The sequence below is a fragment of the Theropithecus gelada genome, chromosome 2 (assembly GCF_003255815.1).
Source record: "Theropithecus gelada isolate Dixy chromosome 2, Tgel_1.0, whole genome shotgun sequence".
In the NCBI taxonomy this organism is placed as follows: Eukaryota; Metazoa; Chordata; class Mammalia; order Primates; family Cercopithecidae; genus Theropithecus; species Theropithecus gelada.
The window spans coordinates 186390077-186418064 of NC_037669.1; the positions used below are offsets into that span (position 1 = coordinate 186390077).

General features: G+C 42.1%; 1 protein-coding gene and 1 pseudogene across 2 annotated transcripts in view; both read right to left on the reverse strand.

The window, feature by feature from the left end:
- Window positions 1–12983: 12983 nt before the first annotated feature.
- P3H2 (prolyl 3-hydroxylase 2) overlaps window positions 12984–27988 on the reverse strand; it is a 169751-nt gene continuing 154746 nt past the window's right edge. For both annotated transcript variants that reach the window (XM_025377565.1, XM_025377564.1), the window contains exons 14-15: window positions 20591–20731; window positions 12984–14235 (exon numbers count right to left, since the gene is read on the reverse strand). In XM_025377565.1, the coding sequence (XP_025233350.1) occupies window positions 14143–14235; window positions 20591–20731 (234 nt within the window). In that variant the 3' untranslated portion in view covers window positions 12984–14142. The remainder of the gene's footprint in view (window positions 14236–20590; window positions 20732–27988) is intronic.
- On the reverse strand, window positions 24680–27732 carry LOC112618392 (annotated as a pseudogene).

Consider the following 27988-nt stretch of genomic DNA (forward strand, 5'->3'; position numbering starts at 1 on the left):
CCTGACTTGACAACTTGCTCTCAATAGGGTCTTGAATATTTACCTCTCAACTTCTCTGAGCCTCAGTTTTCTTGTCTATAAATGGAACCAATCATTCTGACTCTCAAGGTTTTAGAGCAGCACAAAGCGTCCAAGAAAACGACTAGCATGAAGTAGGAGTTTGATATCTGTTAGCTGGATCTTAGTCCCATTTATGATTACTTCCTTAAGGTGGAAACCAGGTTCCCAGAGCTGCTCTGTGAAGATTGAGGAGCTTGGTAAACACATAGAGATACACATGAGCACACACACACACACACCCACCAGGAACTGCCAAGAGGATATTTTAACCGGGACAATTACATCTACAACACTTGCCATGGCTTCATTACCAAACAAGGTGACAACAGCAAAATCCTATTCAACCACAACGACAGAAGCAGATCGCTGTGATCATCACTGCAACGCCATGGGTTTGGTTACTGCAGAATAACTCTCTGATCTTACTGGGCACCGTTTCCATACAGTAGCTCTACAGGGGAAGTTGAATAACCGGTCTTGTTCCTCGCACTCGGGGTGTGGCAGCCGTAGTGCTTACAGTGTCTGTTTCAAATTTACTAATCCAGTCCCTTCCACCCGCCCTATGTGCCCCAAAATGGTGGCCAACGTGTTGCTCCCACCGGAGACCGCGTTGCAGTAGGCAGAAGGTTGTGCGCATGGTGAAGCTACTTTCCGTTTCTGGAGACGTGATCCTTTTCTAAGTGCAACAGCCTAGAAGTTAGATGTGTCTTCTCTTAGGCCTTCTGTTCTCATATGACTAATTGGAGAATCCACCCACTCTGGGGGCCATTAGGCGGGTACCAGGCAAGATTTCCAGGCAGTGTGCTCGTCACAAATTGTATCAGTGCAGGGCTTTGTAATCAGATGGGGACTGACTCTCTCTTCCAGGCTGCCAGGGCAACATATCCCTGGGCTGAGGTTGAATCCTAGCCCTGTAACAAATTGACTGTGTCAGCTTGCCCCAGTCACCTGCCTTTTGTGTGTTTCCTCACGTATGGAATTCTCATGTGTCTTGTATATATTTTTTTCTCAGTTGGAATTTGCACAGTGCTTCTCTTTCCCTTGTTATTGTTTCTTGCTTTTGGACCCTGTTTAGCAACAAATTTGGATTCTAGTTTATACTTGTCATTGGCTCCTAGATTTGGAGAGTACCATTACTTATTCTCAAAGAGTATGGAGACTCATGCCTTCATTTTTTAGTTGGAGAAAATAAGAATTTGAGTTAGAGAGTGATTTTCTCAGAGTCTCCCTAATCCTGAGTGATTAAGCTAAACTTTGTGACTTTCAGTCAATTGTCCTTTCCAATGTGTTTGTTCACTCTTTCATTTAATTGTGTGTACATTAATTAATGACTCATTTAATTAATACTTATATATTTCTTCTCTATGTCATGTACTATTTTAAACTGGGGAAATATAGCAATGAATGGAATTCTTGTCTTAGAAACTTTATTCTGGGCAGAAGCAGGCAGTCAATAAATCAAATAAGTTAGGTTACACATAAGTAGGAAGTTATGATATTAAGGGTTATGAAAAAAATAAGCAGAAGGCCAAGGTGGGCAGATCAACTGAGGTCGGGAGTTTGAGACCAGACTGACTAACATGGAGAAACCCCATCTCTACTAAAAATACAAAATTAGCAGGGCATGGTGGTGCATGCCTGTAATCCCAGCTACTCAGGAGGCTGAGGCAGGAGAATCGCTTGAACCTAGGAGGTGGAGGTTGTGGTAAGCCGAGATTGCATCATTGCACTCCAGCCTCCGCAACAAGAGCGAAACTCCATCTCAAAAAATAATAATAATAAAATAAAATAAAGAAAGAAAAGAAAAAAATTAAGCAGAGAGAGTGAGTGAGAATGCTGACTGCAGGAGTTCAGTTGTAGAGAGAGGTCATGGCGGACCTCCCCAAGAAGGTGATCTTTGATCTCAACTTGATAGACATGGGGAATGAGCCATGTAGACACCTGGGGGAAGAATGGCTCAAGCATAAACAACAGTAAATGCAAAGCCCTGAGGCTGGAGCATGCTAGGCAACAGGCATGTTCTAGGAAGAGTAAGGAGGCCAGTGCCACTGCAGCCAACTAAGCAAGGGGAGAGTATATAGGAGATAAGAACAGAGAGGTAGTGGCCTCGGGTCTTGTTGGCTGTTCTAATGACTTAGCCAATGAGATGGAAAACCAATGAAAGATGTTTGAGCAGAGGAATGACATAAGCTAACTTATGTTTCAAAGGACCCCTCTGGCTTTTTGGTTGAGAATACACCAAAAGAGGACAAGAGTGGAAGCAAAAAGAAAAGTTAGGAGGATACTGCAGTAATTCAGCAGATAGATAGATGATGGTGGCTTAGACCAAGATGGTGACAGTGGTGATGGCACAAAGTCCACTACCATGGACAGCAGAAGAGATGACCATAAACTCAATAATTAGGGGTGCGAGAAGGATAAAGAAGGGCGGGTCTGGACTACTCTGCAGAGAGACTGAACTTAGCATAGGAGTACATGGCATCAGAGAAGGCTTCCTAGAGGAAGAAATATTCTAGACCTAAGCCACAACATGATGTAGAGTGACCAACTGTCCAAGTTTGGTTTTAAGACCCCCTCAGTCCCAGGGAAAGCAGAATGGGTAGCCACCCACTGTCGGAGTTTCCTGGTGAAACCGGAGTGGTGGTGGGAGGACAGTGTTTTCAGCAGAGAGAATTGAATGTAAACATCTGAGAGACGAGAAAGGGCCATGCTACAGGGTACAGAGTAAAGAGGAGGAAAGTGGCAGCACGCAGGATTGAGGAGGTAGGCAAGGGCACCAGTGTACGGCGAGGAAGCCAGATGATCGCTGGGATTTGTTTCTACATCATTGGAAGGGTTTTAAGCAAGGAGTGTTAGCACGAACAACTCAGTGTTACACGTCACCTCAGTTAATTTACGTGTAGAAGAGCTATTAAAAGGAATTTACAAGTTTTCAGGTAAAGAAAAAGATGATAAGCAAGAACTCAACAAACAGAGTAGGAAATACATTTATATGAAAACATTCCAGCTAAGTGTTCAGTTGCTACTTGGAAGTCCTGTGTAATAAGATCAAATTCCCTATGAAACTACTTGATGTTTTCCCTTGTTTCCCTACTTGCATTACTGACGTCATTATTTTCTTAGGCTCAACATCTCAGACACATGATTTTTATCTTTTCTTCTTGGTGACTCTGACAGCCTCCAAGTTCTGATTTGTTTTTCCTTCAGGATGTCTCTGCTTAGTCCTTTACTCGCAAGTTCCACGGCTGCCGGCCTGCCTCAGGCTTCCTCATATGTGCCTTGGCAGTGGTGGGCTAAGGTAGGCACTCAGTAGGATTGGCTACCCCTGGGTGCAGGCAATGACGAGGTGTTGTCTTTAGAGGTCTAAAACCAATATAAAATCAATTTGAAATTAGTCTGCCTTGTATTATTTCTATGTGCCAGCAACTACAGACAATGACAAAGATAAAATCTCCTTCCCACTGGGGCAGACTACTCCCAAATTCCCTCCCACCCAAGCCTTGATTAGTGTAACACTTGCTTTATTGGTATCCCTGACAATTAACCTTTTTTCCTCCAATCCTTCTCATGCTGACTTTGCTAATCTAACAACTACAAACTATAACCACCTGTGTCGAGCTCCCCGAAACTTCAGAATCCTCCCTGAAGTTTGCAGGATCAAGCCCCAATAACTCAGTTTAGCTTTCAATCAAGCCCTCGGTAACCTGTAGGTAGCCTAACAGCTGTGACTTTTCCTTTTTATTCCGCATCCCACCTCTTTTCCAGGGGAGTCTGTGTTACAAAATTTATGGTTTCCTGCTGCACTAGCAGGGAGGAAAACCAGTTTTGGATCCCAGCAGTGACTGTGTGAACTTAAGCAAGTCACTTTCCCTCTAAGAGCCTTGATTTTCTCATTAGTAAAATTAGAATAATAATACCTATAGAGCTGAAGTCACAGGATTACAGTAAGGGCAAAATGACATCATGGTTGTGAAAGCCGCTACCCATGTGAGCCACAGGGACTATGATAAGCAGTAGAGGTAATACTTGTCAGAGTAGTGCTGGCTGTCAACAATTAGTGTTGATGTTCGTGGCAAGGCATGACTTACTGATTTTTTTAATGCTGTCTATTTTATCTTTTATATATTTTATCTTTACCACTCCATATCATACTCGTCATTTAAGAAACAGCTCTAGACTAACTTCTTCCCAAATACTTCCTGGGTCACACTAGCCTACTCAACTGAACTGTGCTGTCCTCAAAAACCTCCAAAACATATATCCTTTGCATTCAGGCATGTACCACATGTATCATTTTAGATCATGTTCCCACCTGGACTCTAAACGCAACATGTCATGTTTGTTTGGCATTTCTCTAAATGCTGAGAACATAGTAGATGTTAAATCAAGACTTGCTAAAATGAACGAATTAATGAATGCGTTGAGGCATCTCTCTCTTTTTTATTTTTAACCCCTCATGGCAAAATATGCTAATAGTGCCCTCTGCTGCTGACTAACAATTCTGTGTTTTTTTACACAGTTGAAAAGCAAGTGACAGAAAGCTCAGTAAACGGAAAAAGGTAAAGATTGTGTCTTTCAAGGTGCTTGGCACAAACAAAGTAGCTGTAATGTCACAGTGCAGACAGAAAGCTGGGATGTCAGAAGGACCAAATGAGGTGGCTGCAGAAAAGACAAGCCTCTCTTTTCTGAACCCTGACAACCAGCCTCACTTTTGTAATTTTGTAACAAGTTTCTCTTCTCCTGTGCCCCTGCCCTAGCAATAAGTGTGTTATTCATGATCAGAGACTATTTCTACATGTAACTGTATGAAAATTAACTTTGAAGGTTCTGAGGTTGATCAAGGGATCATGCGTTGAAAAAAAAGTCATGAGAGCAGATAAAATATTGCCAGATAATTCACAGTCCTATTCATTTTCCTTCATTTTAGGTGTTCTGATACGGTCACAGGGCATTGTCTTTAAATAATTACCTGCTATGTGTTCGGCTCTTTCCTTTCATAATCTCAATTAATCTTTCTTCCTTTTCTTTTTTCTTTCTTTCTTTCTTTCTTTCTTTCTTTCTTTCTTTCTTTCTTTCTCTTGTTTCTCTTTATCTTTCTTTCTTTGTTTCTCTTTCTTTCTCTCTCCCTTCCTTCCTTCCTTCTTTCCTTCCTTCCTTCCTTCCTTCCTTCCTTCCTTCCTTCCCTCCCTCCCTCTTTCCTTCCCCCTCCCCTGCCCTCCCCTCCTCTTCCCTTCCTTTCCTTTCACAATGATATCTCCATATGTTGCCAAGCCTGGTCTCAAACTCCTGGCCTCAAGTGATCCTCCAGCCTTGGCCTCCTAAAGTCCTCAGATTACAGGCATGAGTCATCAAGCCTGGCCAATTAAATCTCTAGATCATTTATGAAATAGGTATTACCAGCCTTTTCTTTACAGATGAAGATACTGAAAATATGTGCATTAAAGGCCAGTAAAAGGCGGCCGGGCATGGTGGCTCACGCCTGTAATCCCAGCACTTTGGGAGACCGAGGTGGGTGGATCACAAGGTCAGGAGATCGAGACCATCCTGGCTAACTCGGTGAAACCCCGTCTCTACTAAAAATACCAAAAAAAATTAGCCAGGCATGGTGGCGGGTGCCTGTAGTCCCAGCTACTTGGGAGGCTGAGGCAGGAGAATAGCGTGAACCCAGGAGGCAGAGCTTGCAGTGATCCAGGATCATGCCACTGCACTCCAGCCTGGGCAACAGAGCGAGACTCCGTCAAAATAAATAAATAAATAAATAAATAAATAAATAAATAAATAAATAAAAGGCTAGTAAAAGGCAGAAAGGGCTGCAAGTCCATGTAACATAAAGTCTGCGCTCTTCTCTGCAATTCCGTTCCCAGGTGGTCTTCTGCTCTAGGAGACAGAGGACCTGGTTTTGAGTCCATATTTCTACTACTAACATTTCAGTAAAGTTGAGTAACGCACATCCCTCTCTGAGCCTCCATTTCTCCAACTCTAAAATAAAGGGCATACGCTCAGGTGCTTTCTAAGGTCCCTTCCAACTTGGAGTCAGTTATTTGCAGTGTCCTTCATTTGCAAAGCTATAAATACAAAGCACAACTGTGGCTATGATTCTTCCTTGGGGTCCCTACCATGGACTTGATCTTCCCTGTTTAGCCTGCTCTGATGAGTTAAACGCTGACCTCAGATGAATAATGAAAAGCCCTCTGTGCTGAGTTTGATGTCATTCAAATATCATTCTATTTAATTTGTAAATCCTTCTACATACAAACGACGTGTTTTGACCACAGAGTTCAAGGCATGATAGTATATTCTATGCTGATTCTGAAGGCAGGGCAGTTTTAAGTTTTGGCATGCCAATTTGTCACATTTGACATTTTTGACAATCAGCCTTTAGCTGGTAAGTGGCTTGGTGGGCAATGTGTCCCTGGTTGATAGGCACACCCCGATAGCTCACAGAATCCAGGGACAGCCATCTCCGCAGGGTGCCTAGCCTTTGAAGTGGCTCACTCATTCTTCAAAGCAAACTTCCTGGTACAGGGAGCAACATCTTCTGTACTTTTATTACCCTTAGAGACAAAAAAAACCATCACTCAGAAGCCAAACATCTGCAAGGAAAAATCTGTACCCTGTGCTTAGCCCTGCGGCCTGGAAGTTCAGTGAAGGCTGAAAGTGCTCCCTGTGAAGAAACCAGGGCGTGTTTAGACAGAGCTTTAATCATGTCTGACCAACTCAGAGCAGTGGCGGCAGCCATCTTGCTGACGATGTCGCCTCCTTCTGGATTTCCGCTGGAGTGAGGAGGAGTGGGTGAGATCTAGTGTCAGATAAGCTCAAATAATTCCTCCTGCTTCCTAGTTATTCAACACATCAAAACTGCAAAATATCCTTAGAGAGTTCAGCAACTTTTTTTTACTTGAGGAACTGACATCTACTGACTTTGACTTCTGTCAAATTATTTATCTATCCTGGTGTTTTTTTATCCCCTATATCAGAATAATAATCACATCTATTGGGATGTCGTGAAAAACGTAGTGAACCCGATGCTAAACGATGAAGTGGACGACTTTCCCAGAAATCTTTACTCTGTCTACACAAGGGAGCTTCAGCAATACTGCCCATGCCTGTTCTTTACTTAATACTAAGTAGCTGAAGTTAGAATAAAGTGCAGATTAAGACCACTGAGAATCCAGCTGTCCTAAAAGATGTTAACACCTTTATCTTGGATGCTGAAGGGGTGAAAACCTCCTAATAGTCTTTATTTAATTAACCAATATTAACTTCAAAGAAATATAATTCTGGTTCATATTACCTTGTGAAAAAAAAAGTCCTGAAATTCTGAACTTGAAATATAATAAAAATTCTAGCATCGATTCAGTAAATGCTGCTAAACACTGGACTATCATGATAGACCAGAATATCACTCCAGCGACCAGAAGCCTTGAAGTCAGCGTCTGAGCCTCAGGGACTCTATAATTTATTCTAAATCTAAGTAGTCTGCTTGCCTAAGACCTTCAAAGGCATTTGCAAAGTTTAACACACCAAAAAACAGGTACAGAGAACAAAATAAGGGTGATTGGATACTTGTTGCTTTATGTCTATTTGACCCTTTGGTTTTAAATGAGGTAAATTGCCCCAATTAACTCCTGTTGGAGATCATTTTCTTTCAATGATTCCTTCTGTTCCTCGTTTGACACTGGAAAAGATGTCATTAGTAAAGCATTACATGGCTTTCTGGTTTTATTGAAAGACTGACTGAGTTTACCAATTGCTAGGCTTTTCAGACAACGTACCTGTGTGCTGCAATATTGTCATTATTCCCATTTCTGATATGAAAGTGTAATAATTTGAGTGAAGTAGATTGGCTCCAGGTCATGTAAGGTGGAAAGTGTCATGGACTCATGGGCAGAGGAATATGCTGCTGGTAGAGCCCACTGACTTTAGTCTGAATGATGAATTCAGATGAATTCACTTCATCTAGTTCTGATAGTAGCTACTCCTCTGCTTTTCAGAAGGAGGCTCAGTCCTTCAGGGCTTCACACTACCCACTTGAATAATACCTCCCTTGCAAGGGAATACAATAAAACTTACTCTTTAACTGGTACTTATTAAGATTTTCACAGCATTCATTAAACTGCTTTCCCAAGGCTATCTCATTCCACTCCACCCCAAAACACCAACTTTCTGAACTCTCATTTTCTCTGAAGGCTCAATCCTTTAGAACCCAAGAAATCATTCAATTCAAATCAGCTGAGGACTGATGCAATGAGAGGTCAAGTGGCTCATTCCCACTTATTGGTGGCAGATCAGGCATGCCAGATCCAGCTTACCTGTCACATTTTCTCCAACTTTTCCCTACCACCAACCACTCCTTTCCCGCTTGCATGACCTTTCCTCCTACCCCTTTCACAATCCTCTGCCGTAACATTCACCTTACTTTAAGTTGATCATTTGTTTACATCTATTTTTTTTCTACTTCGAGGTCCTTAAAAGAAGGCATAAAATTTTATTCATCTTTAAATGCCTCCCTATGCCTCCAACCGCATGGCCACTCAAAAACTCTCTGCGAAATGAATTCATGCATGACCAGGGCTTTACGACATCACCTTCTCTGTGCCTGTTTGTTTTTTCCCATTTACACAATGAAGATGGCATTGATGCGTCTCTCAAGATAATTAGGTAGTTACATATGATTGCTACATGCTTCAAGACCATAAAGAAGCTTTATAAAGTCAACCACGATTACAACCTTTGAAACAATGGAATATACGATTAACAAGAGGAAAGAGATGAGGCATACCTGGTTATACTTATTGTCCATTCCCTATTTCTACCTCCACCCACCACCAGGTAGTAACTCAGAGGTAAAAACATAAACTTGGAATAAGAGAGGAGGGTTTACCTCGGGTCTGGATAAGATTATTAGGACCGATGTCATCACGCTGCCATCATGCAGAAAGGCACCTAAGTCTGATGAGAGAGGCCCAGGGCAAGACTCCCATATATACAGGTAACACCCAATTCACTGTTGAAATGAGGCTCAAATCAAGAAGGCACTTGGCCTTATCTATTCAAAATTGATTTGCCCTTCAAAAGCAGAAGATATCAGATGATTAGAAGAGGGACTGTTAAGGTAGAAAGACTGTCGAACTCTAGGCTACCCTGGCTCTCCTCTGTGGCCATTCTACCAAAAAAATAAAGAGAGGGTAGAGCATGTCTTCTTCACCTTTTGTTCTCCCTTCTCCTAAATGTACCATATAAAATGACTAGAAAACATGTATCATATGTTGACTAAATGAAGCATTCATTTAGATTTTCCTCCCCAGCAATGTGTCAGGAAAAAAAAAAAAATGATAGGAACATCTTGTTTGGTTATTTTTATTGCAGGGCCTTAACAAGATTTTTGAAGCCAGAGGTGACTCATTAACCCAACTTTTCACAGCTGATGCCATCCATTGTAGAGCGAAACAGAATCAATAGTCAGATTGTTCCCAACTTGGCTGTGCCCGGCCGCAGAGGTCAGCAGTGGGCACGGAAAACTCTGTGAATTATAAAGAGGAGGAGGTAAAGGGGAAGCTCTGACAGAATGAGTGTGTAGCTCCAACCCAGCAGTGAACTCAACGAGTGGTTGAGCTCAACCAGTAATCATTTTGATGTGTTTGAAGAAATCAACCAGGTTCAGGAAAAAAAAAAAAAAACTGGCTATATGTCTCCTGTTGGAAACATCAAATTATCTGGGAGTAGAGGATTTGTGGGTGGGCAATTGGAACTATGTGAGACGTCATTTCACATGACAGGTCTCTTGGCAGGAGGCAGAGAGGGCTTGGAACACGGACTTGTGGTCTGGAGCTTTTGCCAGTGGCTCCTGTTTCCCTAAAGAGCTCTGGATGTGGGAACAGGTCAACATTTTCCCACTTCTCAGCCATACCACTGTCAGTCAGCTCGGAATGTTTAATGCTTTGGCATAAAGAATGGATGAGGTGGCCCCCATTACCTCCTTTCTTGACGTCAGTGAGGAGTCATTCCCTGTGGCTGCCTCTCTTATGTGAAATAATTCAGCATTTGTACTTCAATTAAAATTCACAGGTATATATTATTAAATAGCACTGACTCATTCCATGGCCTCTCCTCAGCTGAGGAAGTGCCAAAAATGTTATGATGTTGATGATGAAGAGTGCATTAAAAGTCTTAAGAGTGCATTAAAACTGAGATTTCCTTGTCAAACAATGTACACTCCGGGCTGTGAAGAAAGGCCTTCACACATTCACAGTATCACTCTGCCCTGTGTCAGGTTTTTCTAAAGAAGCAATTTAAGTTCAAGATTACTTTTGCCTTTGAGAGAGAGAAAAATGATACCGGACTAGAATCTTCTTTCCTTTTGTGAGGTCATAAAAGCAGCTCAAGGCTCAGGGTATGTCTTTTAAAACAGGGCTGAATCGAATTGAATAATCCAACTTGGATTGAATATATCACAGAGGAGAGAAGAGGAAGTACGCCAACACGCGTCCCTCAGCAGGAAAATAAAAGAGGAGAAAACGTTTTCTTGATTTTGTAAAATCAGACTTTTTATTCACATTTATTATTTTATATTTAGTATGCCTGGAAGCATGGCTGGGGAGCAACAACCCTGGTGAAGCCCAAAAGACTGTGCTTCTAGCTCAGACCTGGACACTCTGAGCCGAGCGACCCCAGGTAATCACCCCACTCCACTGCTCTCCATGTCCTCATCTGCAAAATGGACATCACAATCCACGCCCAGAATACCTCCTGGGGTTCCCAGTGTGTGAACACGCTCTGTGTTATAAGCATTCAAAACAATAATGTAGGTGAAAATAAAAGCTTTGTGAGCTTCAGGCTTTTCACACAAGGGAAGGATCATCACCAAGACCAATGGTAATTCCTCGGATAACGCAGATGAGATGTACTATTCATGCACATTGGACTATTTAGCCTAGGCTGACTCAAGCACATTCAGCATTTTGTGAGGATTAGAAAAGACACCCTTTCTGGAAGGATATAGCCCTGCAGCTCCACAGATTGGTAAGAAGTACCATCTCTGGGCAGATAGAATAAGACATCCCTCCCACCAGCTGGACAAAGCCCTGTGCCAGGGTTCCAGCCCCCGGGTACACTCCTGCAGGCATTCTTGCGTAACCGAGTTCAACAGTCCTGGCTTTAGCTCTGGCTCTGTTGCTCAAATTCTGTACCCATGGGATCATCTTTACCACCTCTAAGCCTCACTTTCTACCCAAAAAGAAAGATGAAATTGAATTGGGATTTCTATGCCTTCCTTCAGCTGTAAAAGCAACAAGAGTCCTAATGGGCTTTTCCATCCTTCTGCACAAGGGATTATGTACCATACGAACTGTAATTTCTAAGCTTGACTTTTTTTTTAAGGCGTCTGATGACACTCCCTAAATATTTGAATGAAATTATGTGTGGTTTGATGTGGAGCAGATTAAGGAGTAAATGCTTTAGTATATACATGATGTTTCAGGTGTAAAGCAACATGGTTAACCGGCAAAACAAGAATAACTACCCTGTGTTGTCAGCAAACGGCACAAGATGTGGCTCTAACACAATGACATCTATTCGGCCTTCACCCACGTTCTGTGGGACTGAATGTAAGCATCAGTGAAGTCTCTGCCTCTCCCCTGGTGCCTACTGCGCCCAGGAGGGGGGATCTTTAAGATGCCAAACAAGACCGTTTCTATGTTGATGCCTCTTGCTGGCAGAAAACAGAAATCAGATCCTCACCCAGATCCTCCAATCAGCAAATCTGAGTGCCAACAAGCTCTCCACAGTGGCGGGACAAAGAGCAATCTACCTTTGCAAAGCTCAAGAACTTGTAGGCCTAAATTTCAGTTTAAGGTTTTAAAAATCAGGTTCACACATAAAAAACCCATTCACGGCCGGGCGCGGTAGCTCACACCCGTAATCCCAGCACTTTGGGAGGCTGAGGCAAGTGGATCACCTGAGGTTGGGAGTTCGATACCAGCCTGGCCAACAGAGTGAAACCCCGTCTCTACTAAAAATAAAAAATTAGCTGGGCATGGTGGTGTGCACCTGTAATCCCAGCTACTCAGGAGGCTGAGGCAGGAGAATTGCTTGAACCTGGGAGGTGGTGGAGGCTGCAGTGAGCCGAGATCGCGCCTCTGCTGGCTTTCCAGCCTGGGCGACAGCGAGACTCCGTCTCAAAAAAAAGAAAAAAAAACCATTCACGACTCTCTAAATGTTAGCAGAAATAAATTTGGTTGTACTTGTGACTATTTCTAAAATTGGTTTTGGTTTTTTTTCTTTTTGCTTTTTGCTTTGTTTGTATTTTGAGTAGGAGGGAGGGCCTAGTTACAATCAATTATGTCATTTTCAGAGAAGGGAACTAAAGTCTGGAAAGGGAAAGAGAGTAACTCCATGTCATGCAGCAGGGCAGATTTGATAGGGCTGGAAGTATAATCCAATGCTCTTTCCACTTCCCCATGATTAAAATACAACCAGAAGGTTCAGTAAAAAACAGATGGCTCATACATCACTAACTCAAATTTTCAATTTCAATGGATGAATGTTATTAACCATTCACCAAGATTGTAAATGGCAGAAAGTAAATCTTCCCTCCAGCACCGCCAAGGCAGGTGATCTCCCAGAGGTGAATGACAAAGGCTCCTCCAGGTTAGAAGAACCCCAGCCCCCGTGAACTATGCCTTTGTAGTGTCTTCCTTAGAAGTGCGACCTGGAACCAAGCATGCTCTGGATCAATACCCAGGTTGGTCATCCTCTCTGTTCTTCAAGAACGGTGTCCCCACCTTTCCTGAGGCCACTGCACCAGCTACACTAGTCATGTCCCAATGTTGCCCCTAGGTGGTCCCAAAAGCTCCTATGTAATTACAGAACCATTCTGTGATGATAAACCAAACATTTGGGAGAACAAAAATAAATGCTAGATATTAAAATGAGGCTCCCTTTATTAAACAAATAAGGCACAAGCACAAATCTGTGTGCTGGATAGCAGCAATGAGGAGGGGCCCCAAAATATAAGCAGATGACGGTTAAAATCAATCAGAAATTTATTTTTCTTATGTAAGTACAAAAAACCTCTTTTCATCAGTGGACCCCACTCATAGGCAACCTGGCCATGGTGCCCGGATGCAGGCAGTATTCAAGATTTTCTTCCAAAGTCACCAGGGTGAAAAGTCATTCTACTTCAAAATCTACATGACCTTTTAAAGTGTACAACTTATAGGACAGTTCTTTTTGGACTACTGTGGAGGGTGAATCGAAGCTTCCAGTGTAAGTTTATTTTCTGGTGAAAACACCAGAGCCAAAAATTCCACCAAGGCCCTGGAAAGCCTGGAGGCCCCTCTGTCTCATACAGTAATCATCCATGAGATCTCCCGGAGCCTGGGTGAGCATTACGCCCATGATACCTGAGGCAGCGCGGACTCTGCCGGGGGGTCCTCAGACCCAAAGTGGAGCTCACTTTGGAAAGTCAGAGCTCATGGCCGTTAGCACCTAAGAGGACGTGGCTGAAAGGCACAGACCAAGAAAGGGTTTCAGAGACCAGGCACATGTTAATTTTAAAACTGGAGCACACATGAGAGTTATAGTTTCACCACCAACAAGCTTATTCTCTCTGAGCTTTTGGATTTGCAACAAATTAATTGTGTGTGTGTGTGTGTGTGTGTGTGTAAGGAGGTGAACTGGGCTTTGATAGATACATGAAATGATGAAAAACCAGGAAAGAGAGCTGGGCGTGGTGGCACGTGCCTGTGGTCCCAGCTCCTTGGGAGGCTTGAAGGATCGCTTGAGCCTAAGAGTTTGAGGCTCCAGTGTGCTATGATCACACCACTGCCCTCTATCCTAGACAACATGGCATAGACCATGTCTTTGAGAAGAGAGAGAGGAGAGAGAGAGTGAGAGAGAGAGAGAACCCAAAACAAGAAAGATAGATTAAGCAAGGCAACACAAGCATCCTTAGGAACAGAAGGGAGATCTGATGACTGACATTAACCTGTTAATTTATACCATGGCGCTGTACAAAAATAAAAAGATTCTCATAAGATTAACAATTTAAATAAATATTTGATAGAACATTCTTTCTCATTTTTATAGCTCATCTTTAGGGTTGATATTCAGTTCATGCTTCCCTTGCTGTTCTTGATCCAGGATTGCAATCACTTCATCAGCCTGTATTCGCTCCTGCAAAAAAGACAATTTACACATTTCTGTTACAAGCATAATAATCAGTCTCATCAGCAGACGCTTCCCAAACACTTCCTGGCATCCATCTGTACATGGGTTGATGCTAAATCCAGTTAAGCATTGAACACCTCCTCTTCATCCCCAGACGGATGCCTTCTCCTAACATTCCTAGGTCCTAAGCAATTACTTTCTAAGATTTCTCTCCTGCAAGAACTATTGTATGTTCAATTGCTTCCTACCCTTTCTACTTCATGGCCCCATAGCCATCTCCAACTCAGTTCAGTGGTCAAGCTGAATTTACCATTTTCTCCCCCAAGAACCTGCTCTCTTCTTCACATAGGCTCTCTCTCAGTAAAGACCAGCATTACTCACCTATTTGCCTTAAAAGCCTGACCATGGTTTCTTGCATCTGATAAGTTACCTGAGCTGAGTTCTATGTTCTATCTGCTGTCTCTGCCCCTTTCTCCTCAATGCCTTAAAAGCCTGACCATGGTTTCTTGCATCTGGTAAGTCACCTGAGCCGAGTTCTACTCCTGTGTTCTGTCTGCTGTCTCTGCCCCTTTCTCCTCAATGCACTATTGTTGCCGTAGTTTAGGTCAGGGTTTCTCAATTTTGGCCTGATTGACATTTTTAGACCAGATAATTATTTGTTGAGGGGTGGGAGGGTGGTGCTGCCCTGTGTACTGCAGGATGCTCAGTAATATCCCTGTCCTCTCTACCTACTACAGGTAGTCAATAATAACCTTCCCCATCAACCCCCAGATATTGCCAAATGTCCACTAGAGGTCACAATTGCTCCTTTTTTCTTCTTTTTTTTCTTTGAGATGGAATTTTGCTCTTGTTGCCCAGGCTGGAGTGCAGTGACACGATCTTGGCTCACTGCAACCTCTGCCTCCTGGGTTCAAGCGATTATCCTGCCTCAGCCTCCCAAGTAGCTGGGATTACAGGCGCCCACCACCATGCCCGGCTGATTTTTTATATTTTTAGGAGAGATGGGTTTTCACCATGTTGGTCAGGCTGGTCTCAAACTCCCAACCTCAGGTGATCCACCCTCCTCGACCTCCCAAAGTACTGGGATTACAGGAGTGAGCCACCACGCCCGGCCAATCGCTCCCTCTTGAGAGCCACCGTTGTAAGCCCTCATCATCTCTTAATTACTGCCGCAGCCTCCAAATTGCTCTCCCTGTTTCACTACTCACCCTCACATGCTTCTAATGAATCCTATTGGCTTAAATCTGATTATATCTCTTTCCTGCCCACAGTTCTTCAATGGGTCCCTATTGCTTGCAGTTCCAGGTCTACTTTTCTTGGTGTGCTTATAAGAAGTCGCCTTATGCCTGTCTCTTATTCATACCTTGCTCTCTTCTTTAGCTTTATTTTGTCTTCTTTCTCCTCACCTTATATTCCAACTTCTTAACTTACCTCAAGCTCCCTGAATGTAACACTTTCAAAAGAATTCCCTAATCTGATTCATGAATTAAGTGTTTCTCTGGATGTTTCCATTATATTCTACACTTCCTTTTATTCCTCACATTAATCCATCAGCAGGTCCAGTTGGTCTACCTCCAAATTGTATCTCAAACCTTCCATCTCTTTTTACTTTCTCTATTACTCCTCCAGTCTAAGCCCATATGTTAGCTAAAGTAATCTTCTGTATCCTGTAACTCTCCAGGACTGGAGGAGATGTGTGTGTGTGCTGGGGTTGGGGGACTACAGTGACTTTCCACTACTTAGAATAAAGTTCACACTTCCTAATACGTCTGTGGAATCTGGCTCCTGCCTCCTCCATGTCCTCTATTCATGCCACTCTTCCTCTTGTCTGCCATATTCCAGATGCTCTGACTTCCTTTGTTTCTTGGCGACTCCAAACATCTTATCGTCTCTGTGCCTTTGCAGCTTGTCCTCTGCCTGGAATACTCTCCTCCAGACATTTATCTTAGTGGACGTCTCCTGTCTTAGGTTTCGGCTCACATGCCACTTGTTTGGCAAGGCCTCACGATTTGCCGCTCCGACCCTTTCACTCCAAAATTAGTTGTCTTGTTCCATTTTCCACACATCATTGGTCACTATCCGAAAATCTCTCGATTATTTATTTATTTATTTATTTATTTTACTTTTTGGGGATCTGTTTCCTTCCATTAGAATGTAAGCTGGAGAAGAGCAGGGCATCTTATCTTCTTGGTCACTGCTGTATTTTCAGTGCTCGGAAAAGCCACTGACATTTGGCAAGATTTCTATTTTCTTTGACGAGTAAATGTATAAATGCATGAAGCCTTTCTCTGTCTAAAATGCCTCTCCCTAAAGAAATTGATCTTTTAAAGCTTTTGTTCAAATGTCATCTCCTCAAAGAAGTCTTTTTGGATTGCTTTTTTTTATATCTCTCAAACCATGCATTTGCTGCTAAGGATTCTTACCAAACCTTGCCTTGTGATTTAATTAGTTGGGTCCTTGTATTATTTCCCCAATTTGACTTCAAGCTCCTTGAAAATAGGACTTATAGGCCGGACGCGGTGGCTCAGCTTGTAATCCCAGCACTTTGGGAGGCTGAGGTGGGCGGATCACGAGGTCAAGAGATCGAGACCATCCTGGCTAACACGGTGAAACCCCATCTCTACTAAAAATACAAAAAACTAGCCGGGCGTGGTGGCGGCGCCTGTAGTCCCAGCTACTCGGGACGCTGAGGCAGGAGAATGGCGTAAACCAGGGAGGCGGAGCTTGCAGTGAGCTGAGATTGTGCCATCGCACTCCAGCCTGGGTGACAGAGCGAGATTCCGCCTCAGAAAAAAAAAAAAGAAAATAGGAATGATATCCTACTAGTGTGCATTCCCTATAGGCAGTCTTTAACACAGTGCCTGGGCACAGTAAGTTAAATAAATAACTATTTTATGAGTTGAAAACAAAAGCCCTTTCATCCAAGAGCTTGTAATAAAAAACGTTGACAAAAAGGCAACTAAAAGGACCAAATATACTAAATAACAGAAAACTAAATTGCTGCCATATCTAAGTAAAAAGCCTGAGTACTACTTTACAAATATAAGGAAAACAATCTTTTTTTCTTTTCTTTTTTTGAGACAGAGTCTCACTCTGTTGCCCAGGTTGGAGTGCAGTGGTGCGATCTTGGCTCACAGCAACCTCCACCTCCTGGGTTCAAGCGATTCTCCTGCCTCAGCCTCCCCAGTAGCTGGGATTACAGGCATGTGCCACCACGCCTGGCTAATTTTTGTAATTTTAGTAGAGAGGACGGGGTTTCGCCACGTTGGCCAGACTGGTTTAGAACTCCTGACCTCAGGTGATCTGCCCGCCTCAGCCTCCCCCAAGTGCTAGGATTACAGGAGTGAGCCACCGCGCCCGGCCAAGGAAAACAATCCTGATGCTTAACAAATGGACACACACATAAAGCTTTCACATCTGTTGACCACAAAAAATTATTGTAATCCTGTCTCTCATTAAGGGAAAGAAATTCAAGAGCTGGAACCAATATATATGAAGCTTCGAACATCCTTGCATCCTTAAAAGGATGTTGCTAAATACTCCTTGAGAACTGAGACGCTTTAAAGTAATTCATACTAAGCATGAGAATCGGCCAGCTCTAATGACTTCTTCATAGGTAGGCATTTTTTTTGTTTTGTTTTTTTTCCTCAGAGATTCAATTTGAAAAAAGACGTCTAGGCCAGGAACTCCCAAACTCTGCTGCTGCACGTTCGAATCACCTGGGGAGCTTTTAAAACTCCTGAAACACAGATGTTAGTTCGTGAAGCTCAATAGATGCTTTCCACGTGTAGCAAACAATCGTTCACAGCCTGGGATAATTTGGCTGCGGAAAAAGGTCTGCTCATTTCCCACTGTGGCCACTAGATGCCGCTACGGCCTGAAGACTGGAGAGATTTTCTAGTACTTTTCCACCAGAGGAAGGGACATTGGCACTGATGTTTCCTGATCACAAAGGAGCAAAGAGAACTTACTTTGGGTTAGCTTATTTTGAGAGAACAATACTTTGGAAGAGAGAGTTTGGACAGTGAATGATGAAATAGATTAAATGTCTGCTGAATTGAATACTAAAATAGTGAGGTAATTTTTCAATAATTTTATCTTCACTGTCTACCCATTTACGTGGATTCCTTAGTTTAAAAAAAAAAAAAAAAGATGCTTTGATGGAATGCTGGCATTTTGGAGATGGAAAATACCAGGGTATAAAGTAATGATAGGGGAAGGCAATTGTTTGCTGCCCCTTGAGATTTTCAGGACTCTGTGCTCTGGTCCTTTTGTTAGGGCCATTCTTTCTTTCTTTTTTTTTTCTTTTTTTTTTTTTGAGACGGAGTCTCGCTCTTGTCATCCAGGCTGGAGTGCAGTGGAGTGATCTCAGTTCACTGCAACCGCAGCCTCCACCTCCTGGGTTCAAGCAATTCTCCTGCCTCAGCCTCCCAAGTAGCTGGGATTACAAGCGTGCGCCACCCAGTCCGGCGAATTTTTGTATTTTTCGTAGAGACGAGGTTTCACCATGTGGCCAGGCTGGTCTCCAACTCCTGACCTCAGGTGATCCACCCACCTTGGCCTCCAAAAGTGCTGGCATTACAGGCGTGAGCCGCTGCGCCCAGCCAGGCCCATTTTTTCTGTGACTGGTTATCCTCTTTGCTTCTAGGTCTGAGTTTCTAGAAGTCTTCCTTGATTCCCTGCTACAAAGCGTATACTGCTGTCTTCTTACAGCCTATTCACTAGCTGATCTGTCCAAGCTCCTCGTAGTCCAGGACCTTGTTCTGTTCACCCGTCTACCCCTACAGCCTACCTAGCAGAGTTTCCCAGGCAGATAATAATAGCTCTTCCGTACAATCAAAGGTCATAATAGGTCTTTTGTAAAATATATGAAAGAATGGCTTAGGGAATGTGGGCAAACACTTTGTGAGCTAGATTTCATGGTGAAAAGTATATGAGAAAAACGCATTATTTTAAAATAGTTTCTGATGACACTGGATTCAATTCAGAAAACTAAGAAGGAAAACTGGATAGAACGCCAGTTTTAAGAATAGAATTTCATAGCTTCATCAATACTTGGGGCTGGAGAAGATTTGGAGGTCATCCATTTAAGCCTCTGCTACGATGTCTTAGATTCCATTTCAGCGTTCCATGCCAAGCAGTTGCCTGGGCTTTGATTGGAGCCATCCAATCAGTGCTTCCAAAGCAGACAATTCTGCCAAACTGTGGTGACTATTTGAAAGTGATTCCTTGGATTGAGCACAAATTTTCCCTCCAGGGCTTCTATCCATTGGTCTTAATTCTTGCCTCTGCAGCTCCACAAGTAAAGACTATGACATCTGCCCATGGGCTTCCAAAACGATGAGATCATGGTCTCCTCCTAGCTAAGTGTCCTCAGCTACTTTGCAATAATAATATTTAAATATTTAATGTAATAATAGTGATAAGTAATAATAATCTTTTAGGTTTCCTTGCCCTCTTTCAAATACATTTCATAAATGATTCAATATTATTTCTTATGATTTGCGAGAAAACAAATCAGTCTTCTGGGTGACCAATAAAAAGTGATTCCTCCCTGATGCCACAGGGTTTGTTTTTGTTTTGAGACAGAGTCTTGCCCTGTTGCCCAGGCTGAAGTGCAGTGGTGTGATCTCGGCTCACTGCAATTTACGCCTCCCAGGTTCAAGTGATTCTCCTGCCTCAGCTTCCCGAGTAACTGGAACTACAGGCACCTGCCACCACATCCAGCTAATTTTGTATTTTTAGTAGAGATGGGGTTTCAGCATGTTGATCAGGCTGGTCTCGAACTCCTGACTTCAAGTGATCCACCTGCCTTGGCCTCCCAAAGTTCTGGGATTACAGGAGTGAGTCATGGCTCCCAGCCTTACAATTTGTTAATAAGCTGAAGAGAGATTAGTGACTATCAAATATCATTGACATAGCTATTTCTACAAACACCTTCACTTATTAAAACATATCTGATTAAGAACTGGCCGGGCGTGGTGGCTCAAGCCTGTAATCCCAGCACTTTGGGAGGCCGAGGTGGGCGGATCACGAGGTCAGGAGATTGAGACCATCCTGGCTAACACGGTGAAACCCCATCTCTACTAAAAATACAAAAAATCAGCCAGGCATGGTGGCGGGCACCTGTAGTCCCAGCTACTCGGGAGGCTAAGGCAGGAGAATGGCGTGAACCCGGGAGGCGGAGGTTGCAGTGAACCGAGATTGCACCACTGCACTCTAGCCTGGGTGACAGAGCGAGACTCTGTCTCAAAAAAAAAAGAACTACCTTTACCCTCTTCTCTTCCTCAGATGGAGCAATTTAAAGGACTTTTCAGATGAAGCAAGCCTAATTGGCTTTCTGGGTAGGTGAGAAACTCACCAATTCTCTATAAAGTGGGTCCAAGGTGAACCACAGAGCCACAGCACACCTCTTTCCCTTGGTGACTGCCTTCACCCCATGAGGGTTCTCTCCTCCAGATGAGAAGCTGATCATGCGCCCACATTTTGGTTTTATAGAAGCCTGAGAAAGAAAGCAAAAATTAGACCTTCAACTGCTGTATCATAAACATTTCCACAACTCCTGCCTCTCTGGTCTATGAGATTATTTGAGTTAAGGACTGAAGCGAAGAATAAAGGAATCCTGCGATTGAAGATGATGTAAATTATCTCAGTTTTCTCACCTGTAAAACAAAGGTAAGCTCAAAATAATATATACCTCAGAAAATAAAAAAAAATTTCAAGTAAAACGTGTAGCAAAGTCCACATACATAGTAATCATTCAATAGATGCTATATGATAGCCTGCAAATTCAAAGAAGGCAAAGTTTTTCTCTCATAATTCATTTCTATGGCTTTCGCACTAGCAAAGCATCTGGATACAAGGTAGGTGTCCACTCCATACTTGTGGAATTAACAAACAAACAAACAGAACATCTACAGTGCTGCCAAAGTTCCGTTATTGATCTAGGTGGGGGTTACATGAGTGTATCTGCTTTCTAATTTTTAAATTGTACATTCATGGTTTATGTGCTTTTCATAATATAGACATTTTTAAAAGTCAAAAGTCATAATTCTGTATGATATTTCCTTTACACTATTGTTTCCCAGTGATCTTTTAGGCATTGTTTGAACATCTCCAGTGGTGAGAACCTGACACCCCTTGGTGGTGTGGCCTATTCACCATCGCCTTTAAGTGTTTTAAGATTGACACAGTCCTTCGCAGCTTATACACTGCTCAGGTGGAGCTGTCTACAGCGTTTAGGTAGAAGAGCGTAGTGAGAGAAAAAGAAATACTGCTGGGCTCACTGAGCCAGGGTAGAACTTCAAACAAGCTGCCTCTTCAAGCTGAGTGAGCTTAAGCAGCTGTATATTACAGGCCTTGCTTCTGTGTTTAAAGAAGTGTCTCAGGTGAGTTGGGTCCATTTTGTCTTTCTTGGGAAATACAGAAACTTTATTCATTCCTCTGTATAGCTCAGAAAAATCAAGTAAAACCAAAAAGGCGGCGCTAGCCATTTTACTAGGTGAGAACATGGACTGGTTCTAACTAGCCATTTTCTGAATTGACTTGAGTTGACACATGCCCATAAATCTTTGGTTTCCTTCTGCATAAAATGAGCTGGCGGATTTTCCACTGCTAGCTTCAGGAAGAACATTAGAAACATTGCCTAAAGTCCTTGATCGCTACATAACATAGGTACTCCCGGACTACGTGACTCCATATGGAAGGTCAGAGAAAGCCAGAGGGACAGGTGGGCGCATATGTGTTTATGTGTGCACGTGTGTGTGTTTGTGTCTGTGTGAGTCTGCGTGTGTGTGTCTATGTGACTTGTGTGTGAGTGTTAAAGGGAAGAGCAGAAAAAAAGCAGTTTCTCGTTATTCTCATATTCACAATAACTGAAGATTTGTCTTTGCTGGAATTGCTTTTCCTAAACAGCTTTATCAAGGCAACTTTTCTGATGTAAATCTAGAGAGTTCACGAGTTAGTGGTATCCTCAGTATCAATCTGATTCTGTTTTTCTGGAGAAGGAATTTGTACATTTCCACAAGAAACAGCAAAATAAGCAAAATGTAAAACATATGAAGTAAGATAGAAAAGCCACCTGAGTAAGTGGCCTTGGGATGTTTGAATTTCAGGTTTTCTGGGCTGCCCACTCCCTAGTGCTGGTCAGGACTCCCTCAAACACGTGTTTGCCAGTGTTTCTATGTGATTACCAAGTCTTGGTAATATCTTATAAGGCTAAAGAAAGGGTGTGGGGACAAATTAGTATTTTCTTTCTTCTGGAATTGAAAGTACTTTTAAACATGAATAACTTTGGGAAAGTTTAGGAAAAGATGCTGTGAACTGCATGAGGCAGTTGGAATTGATTACAGGTGTGGATTCACAAGGATCTCTAAGACCCATCTCATCACACAGCATACATCAACTGTTACAGGTCAGGTATTTGGAGGAATAAACAAGTTTTAGTGAACCTGCTTCCATGTATGACATTGTTTCTACAGCAAAAATATGTTACGAAGTTTAGATAAATGATTATAAACATACTTTTGTAACACAGTCCCGTTTATACTGAATTTAATTTTTCATGAAACAAATGGAACTCATTAAATTTTATCTTCTTTGAACCTGCATAGAGAAACCAACATCCTTGAATTCCCAGGTCTCAAAAACAAATGCTGCTATTGAAAAGAACCCACGTATCTTCCAAGTACACTAAGCATAATTTAAAATAATCCTTTTGCTTTCCGTCTAACTGATGATTGATTTAGAAAAGCATTTGTGCTGTAATTGTCTTTAATAAAAGAAAAATTTCAGCCACCTTTCAGATAATTATACAACTTCCAGATGTTTCCAAAGTAAAGGACTCAGAAGACTTTGCTTCCTTGTGTGGCCTCAAGTTATGCCATTTCTCTGCTCCATTTGTCCCTCCACAGTCAAAGGGAAACCAAAACAGAAGAATACCCATTTCTTGTTGTTGTTGTTGTTGTTGTTGTTACTGGTACTAGAATAAACTTCCTATGGGGAACGAATAAGAACTGGCTTGCATAAGAATTTTAGTTATCTACATTATTCCCTAAAATGGCATTGTATGCATTAATATGAAGTATAACTCATTTGAGGAAATAAATGTTCTCAAACAGGAACTTTTGGATTAAAAAATTGTTTAAATCAGTTTTACTTATTTTAGGGGAGGCTAGATTCAGGGTTTTAAAAAATAGCTATAGATTTTAGTTAAAATTGTAGCACTCTAAAAGGAGAATATTATCTGCTTCCACATCTTTAAAAAGCAGAATTCCAGTTAACTTGACATTCAACAGTTAATGAAACAGGCATCCCCTTCTTTAAGCATCAAGCATTTCCAAATACGGCCACTAGATGGAGGAGAAGCGAAGAAATCTTTTCAACCACCTGTCTGACTTTCTTTGAAACTGCGAAATGCCAGGATTTTTGTACCTCAGTTTCAGTGTTAGCAGAGACTAGAAATAAAATGCTTCCTATACACAAGCTTTCCCAGAAGTGAAAAATAACTTCTGGATTTTAAACTCCAACACAGATTGTCAGTCCTTATTTAATTGATCAGATTATGGAGCATTAAATTACTCCCATATTAACATTTAAGCTTTTTACCCAAAAAGTGAGGCATCATGACTTTTTAAGATACATCACTGTATGAAGTTACATGAAATACTTTTTCTTAGTTATTACAATGTTTCTAGACAATTTTAACCAGAATCCTTATAGGAATCACCTTTAAACCCAGTAATACATACTTTTTGATATTATCTGCTTATACCACAGTACTGTCATGAATGACATATGTGTGTCATGAATGATACATGTTTCACTAATGAGAAAAGCATGTAAGCTAAGAGGGACAAGCATAAAATTCAAGAAAAGTTTAGAAATAGCTTCTATAATGCCAAAATTTTGAAGTTTATGACATACATGTCCTAACTACTTAGATTTTGTATGGTGGTAAAAGATACCTGGTTATCTATAATCTGCTTACTTCCTCAATTGGACATTTTTTTTTATTATACTTTTAAGTTCTGGGGTACCTGTGCAGAATGTGCGGGTTTGTTACATAGGTATACAGGTGCCATGGTGGTTTGCTGCACCCATCAACCTGTCATCTACATTACGTATTTCTCCTAATGCTATCCCCCTGACAGGCCCTGGTGTGTGATGTTCCCCTCCGTGTGCCCACGTGTTCTCATTGTTCGACTCCCACTTATGGGTGAGAACATGCGGTGTTTGGTTTTCTGTTCCTGTGTTTGTTTGCTGCGAATGATGGTTTCCAGCTTCATCCATGTCCCTGAAAAGGACATGGACTCCGTTGCGGGAAGTCAGAGACCCCGAACGGAGGGACCGGCGTCAAAATCGAGAGAATGAACAAGCCTTCATCGCCATGGTACATTTAAATAAAAAGAAAGGGAGAGATGTTGGGGGAAGTCAGGGACCCCAAACGGGGAGGGACCAGCTGAAGCCGTGGCAGAAGAACAAAAATTGTGAAGATTTCATGGACATTTATTAGTTCCCCAAATTAATACTTTTATAATTTCTTATGCCTATCTTTACTGTAATCTCAGAACATAAACTGTGAAGATTTCATGGACACTTATCACTTCCCCAGTCGATACCCTTGTGTTTTCCTATGCCTGTCTTTACTTTAATCTCTTAATCCTGTCATCTTCTTCATAAACTGAGGAGGATGAATGTAGCCTCAGGACTGTGTAATTGTGTCAACTGCACAAATTGTTTGTAGAGCATGTGTGTTTGAACAATATGAAATCTGGGCATCTTAAAAAAAAGAACAGGATAACAGTGATGTTCAGGGAACAAGAGAGGTAACTTTGAACTGGCCGCCGGTGAGCCGGATGGAACAGAGCTATATTCCTCCTCTTTCAAAAGCAAATAGGAGAAATATCACTGAATTCCTTTTCTCAGCAAGGAACACCCCTGAGAAAGAGAATGCGCCCTGAGGGTAGGCCTATAAATGGCCCCTTTAGAAGGCGTGCCGTCTTTTATGGTGGAAGCCAAAGGAATGAAATAAGCCCCGGTCTCTGGTAGCACTCCCAGGCTTATTAGGACGAGGAAAATTCCCGCCTAATAAATTGTGGTCAGACAGGTTGTCTGCTCTCAAACCCTGTTTTCTGATACGATGTTATCAATGACAATGCGTGCCCGAAACTTCATTAGCAATTTTAATTTCACCTCATCCGGTGGTCCTGTGATCTCGCCCTGCCTCCATTTGCTTTGTGATATTTTATTACCTTGTGAAGTATGTGATCTCTGTGACCCACACCCTATTCGTGCACTCCCTCCCCTTTTGAAAATCACTTAGAAAAACTTGCTGGTTTTACGGCTTGGGGAACATCATGGATCCTGCCGACATATGATGTCTCCCCTGGACACCCAGCTTTAAATTTCTCTCTCTTGTGCTCTTTCCCTTTATTTCTCAACCCAGCCGAGACACTTAGGAAATAGTAAAGAACCCACGTTAAACATTGGGAGTGGGTTGTCCTGATAGAACTCATCCTTTTTTATGGCTGTGTAGTATTCCATGGTGTATATGTGCCACATTTTCTTTATCTAGTCTATCATTGATGAGCATTTGGGTTGGTTCCAAGTCTTTGCTATTGTGAACTGTGCTGCAATAAACATCCATGTGCATGTGTCTTTATAGTAGAATGATTTATAACCCTTTGGGTATATACCCAGTAATGGGATTGCTGGGTCAAATGGTATTTCTGGTTCTAGATCCTTGAGGAATCGCCACACTGTCTTCCACAACGGTTGAACTAATTTACACTTCCACCAACAGTGGAAAAGCATTCCTATTTCTCCACATCCTCTCCAGCATCTGTTGTTTCCTGCCTTTTAATGATCGCAATTCTAACTGGTGTGAGATGGTATCTCATTGTGGTTTTGATTTGCATTTCTCTAATGACCAGTGATGATGAGCTTTTTTTCATATGTTTGTTGGCCACATAAATGTCTTCTTTTGAGAAGTGTCTGTTCATATCCTTCTCCCAGTTTTTCATGGGGTTGTTTGCTTTTTTCTTGTAAATTTGTTTAAGTTCTTTGTAGATTCTGGATATTAGCCCTTTGTCAGATGGATAGATTGCAAAAATTTTAAAACAGAAAACTGGGCTATATTCTTCAGGCTCTGGAGGGTTTTTGACCATTCCATGGACCCTACTGAGGTATGGTAGTGAGAAGTAAACTTTTGGCTTTACTAGCATTTTCTTTCAGGGTCTTTAAGTCCCGGTCCACCAAAACTACTTCCTAGTGCTCCTTCCACCAGTCATAATCTGTCACCATGGCGATAGTCGCATACAAATTCCAGCCTCCCTAGCCAGGGCCACCTCTGGAACTGTAGGCATGTTGATAGCATCCATCCCCAGGTGCAGAACACAAAGCTTTCTGCCCAAGAGCTAAAACGAAGTCCCTCAGTCGTGACCATTGTCCCCTTTGAATGGCACCAGAGTCCTAGCTTCTTAGCCATCTCTATAAGAACCTCTCTCATTTGAGGGCAAAATGGCTTGGCTATTGGAATATGGCACAGTCCTCTGGCACAAGAATGACTTCCATCATAGAAGGACTGAGGTCTCAAAGAGGTCCTGTCAATGAACTGATCAATTATGACAATATCACCAGGTTGAATCTCCTCCCTCAAGAAGCCACAAGTTGTGGTCCCTATGACATGAGTACAGCCCTCTTCCTTCAAAGCCCAGATGTTCGCCTGGTAGCTGACCTTGGAAGGCATGATGGTGTGCTGCCTCCCATGCCTTGCAAGGAGGACACAATCAACATTTTTTTATCTTCCCCAAAATTAAGGCATCAGATGGCTTGCCAAACAAAGTATCCACATATTTTTCAGTTCTTCCTTCTAAAATTTCTGGATCATCCAGGCCTGTTCCACCAATTATTACAATCTTCATGGCAATAGTGGTGGTGCTTGAGGCCGTGTCTGCACGGGAAAGGAAGCTGCAGTGGGTGAGCACTCGGGACTAAGGGAACGAAGTGGGCCAAAGAGCGGCAGCTGTTGAAAATATGTTTTTCTACCATTGTGTATGCTCTTTGGCTTACAGACCAAAGGATGCTAACTATATGGTCTTTAAGTAGGCTTCTTTCCAAAGGCACGGGTTTGCTTAGGAAGATGGTGGTTAAATTGAACTTTTGATTTACTCTTTATTTACATATTTTGTGTGTGTGTGTGTGTACATCAATTTTCAGGTATAGGTTTATTACATACAGTCACAATCATATATCTCTCTATGCATATATATATGCGTGTGTGTGTGTGTGTGTGTATATATATATGGCCATGTCTGCACGGGAAAGGAAGCTGCAGTGGGCATATATATATACACACACACACATACCTGTATGTATAGGTATATATACACACGCATACATACACACATATATGATAATTTTTGTAACTAGATATTTGAAGGCCAATGTTCAGTCCAAGTATGTAGAACACCGGGTTACTTGAAAGACACCTTGTAGAATCATTTGACTTATTCTAGACTTGGGTGACTTAGGAACTGATGTTCTTATGTTTCCATCAGATTACTTGACAAATAATTAGAAGATCTAGGTTTTGGTTCCAAGTCTAACACTAACTGGCTATACAATCATGATAAAATGCTTAATATCTCAATTCTTTAATTTACTCATCTTCACAACGTACTAGATTTTTATGGCTACTTCTAACAGTTTATGATCTATACATTTACTGAGACTCTCTTAACCTCTTGAAATCTTGAGC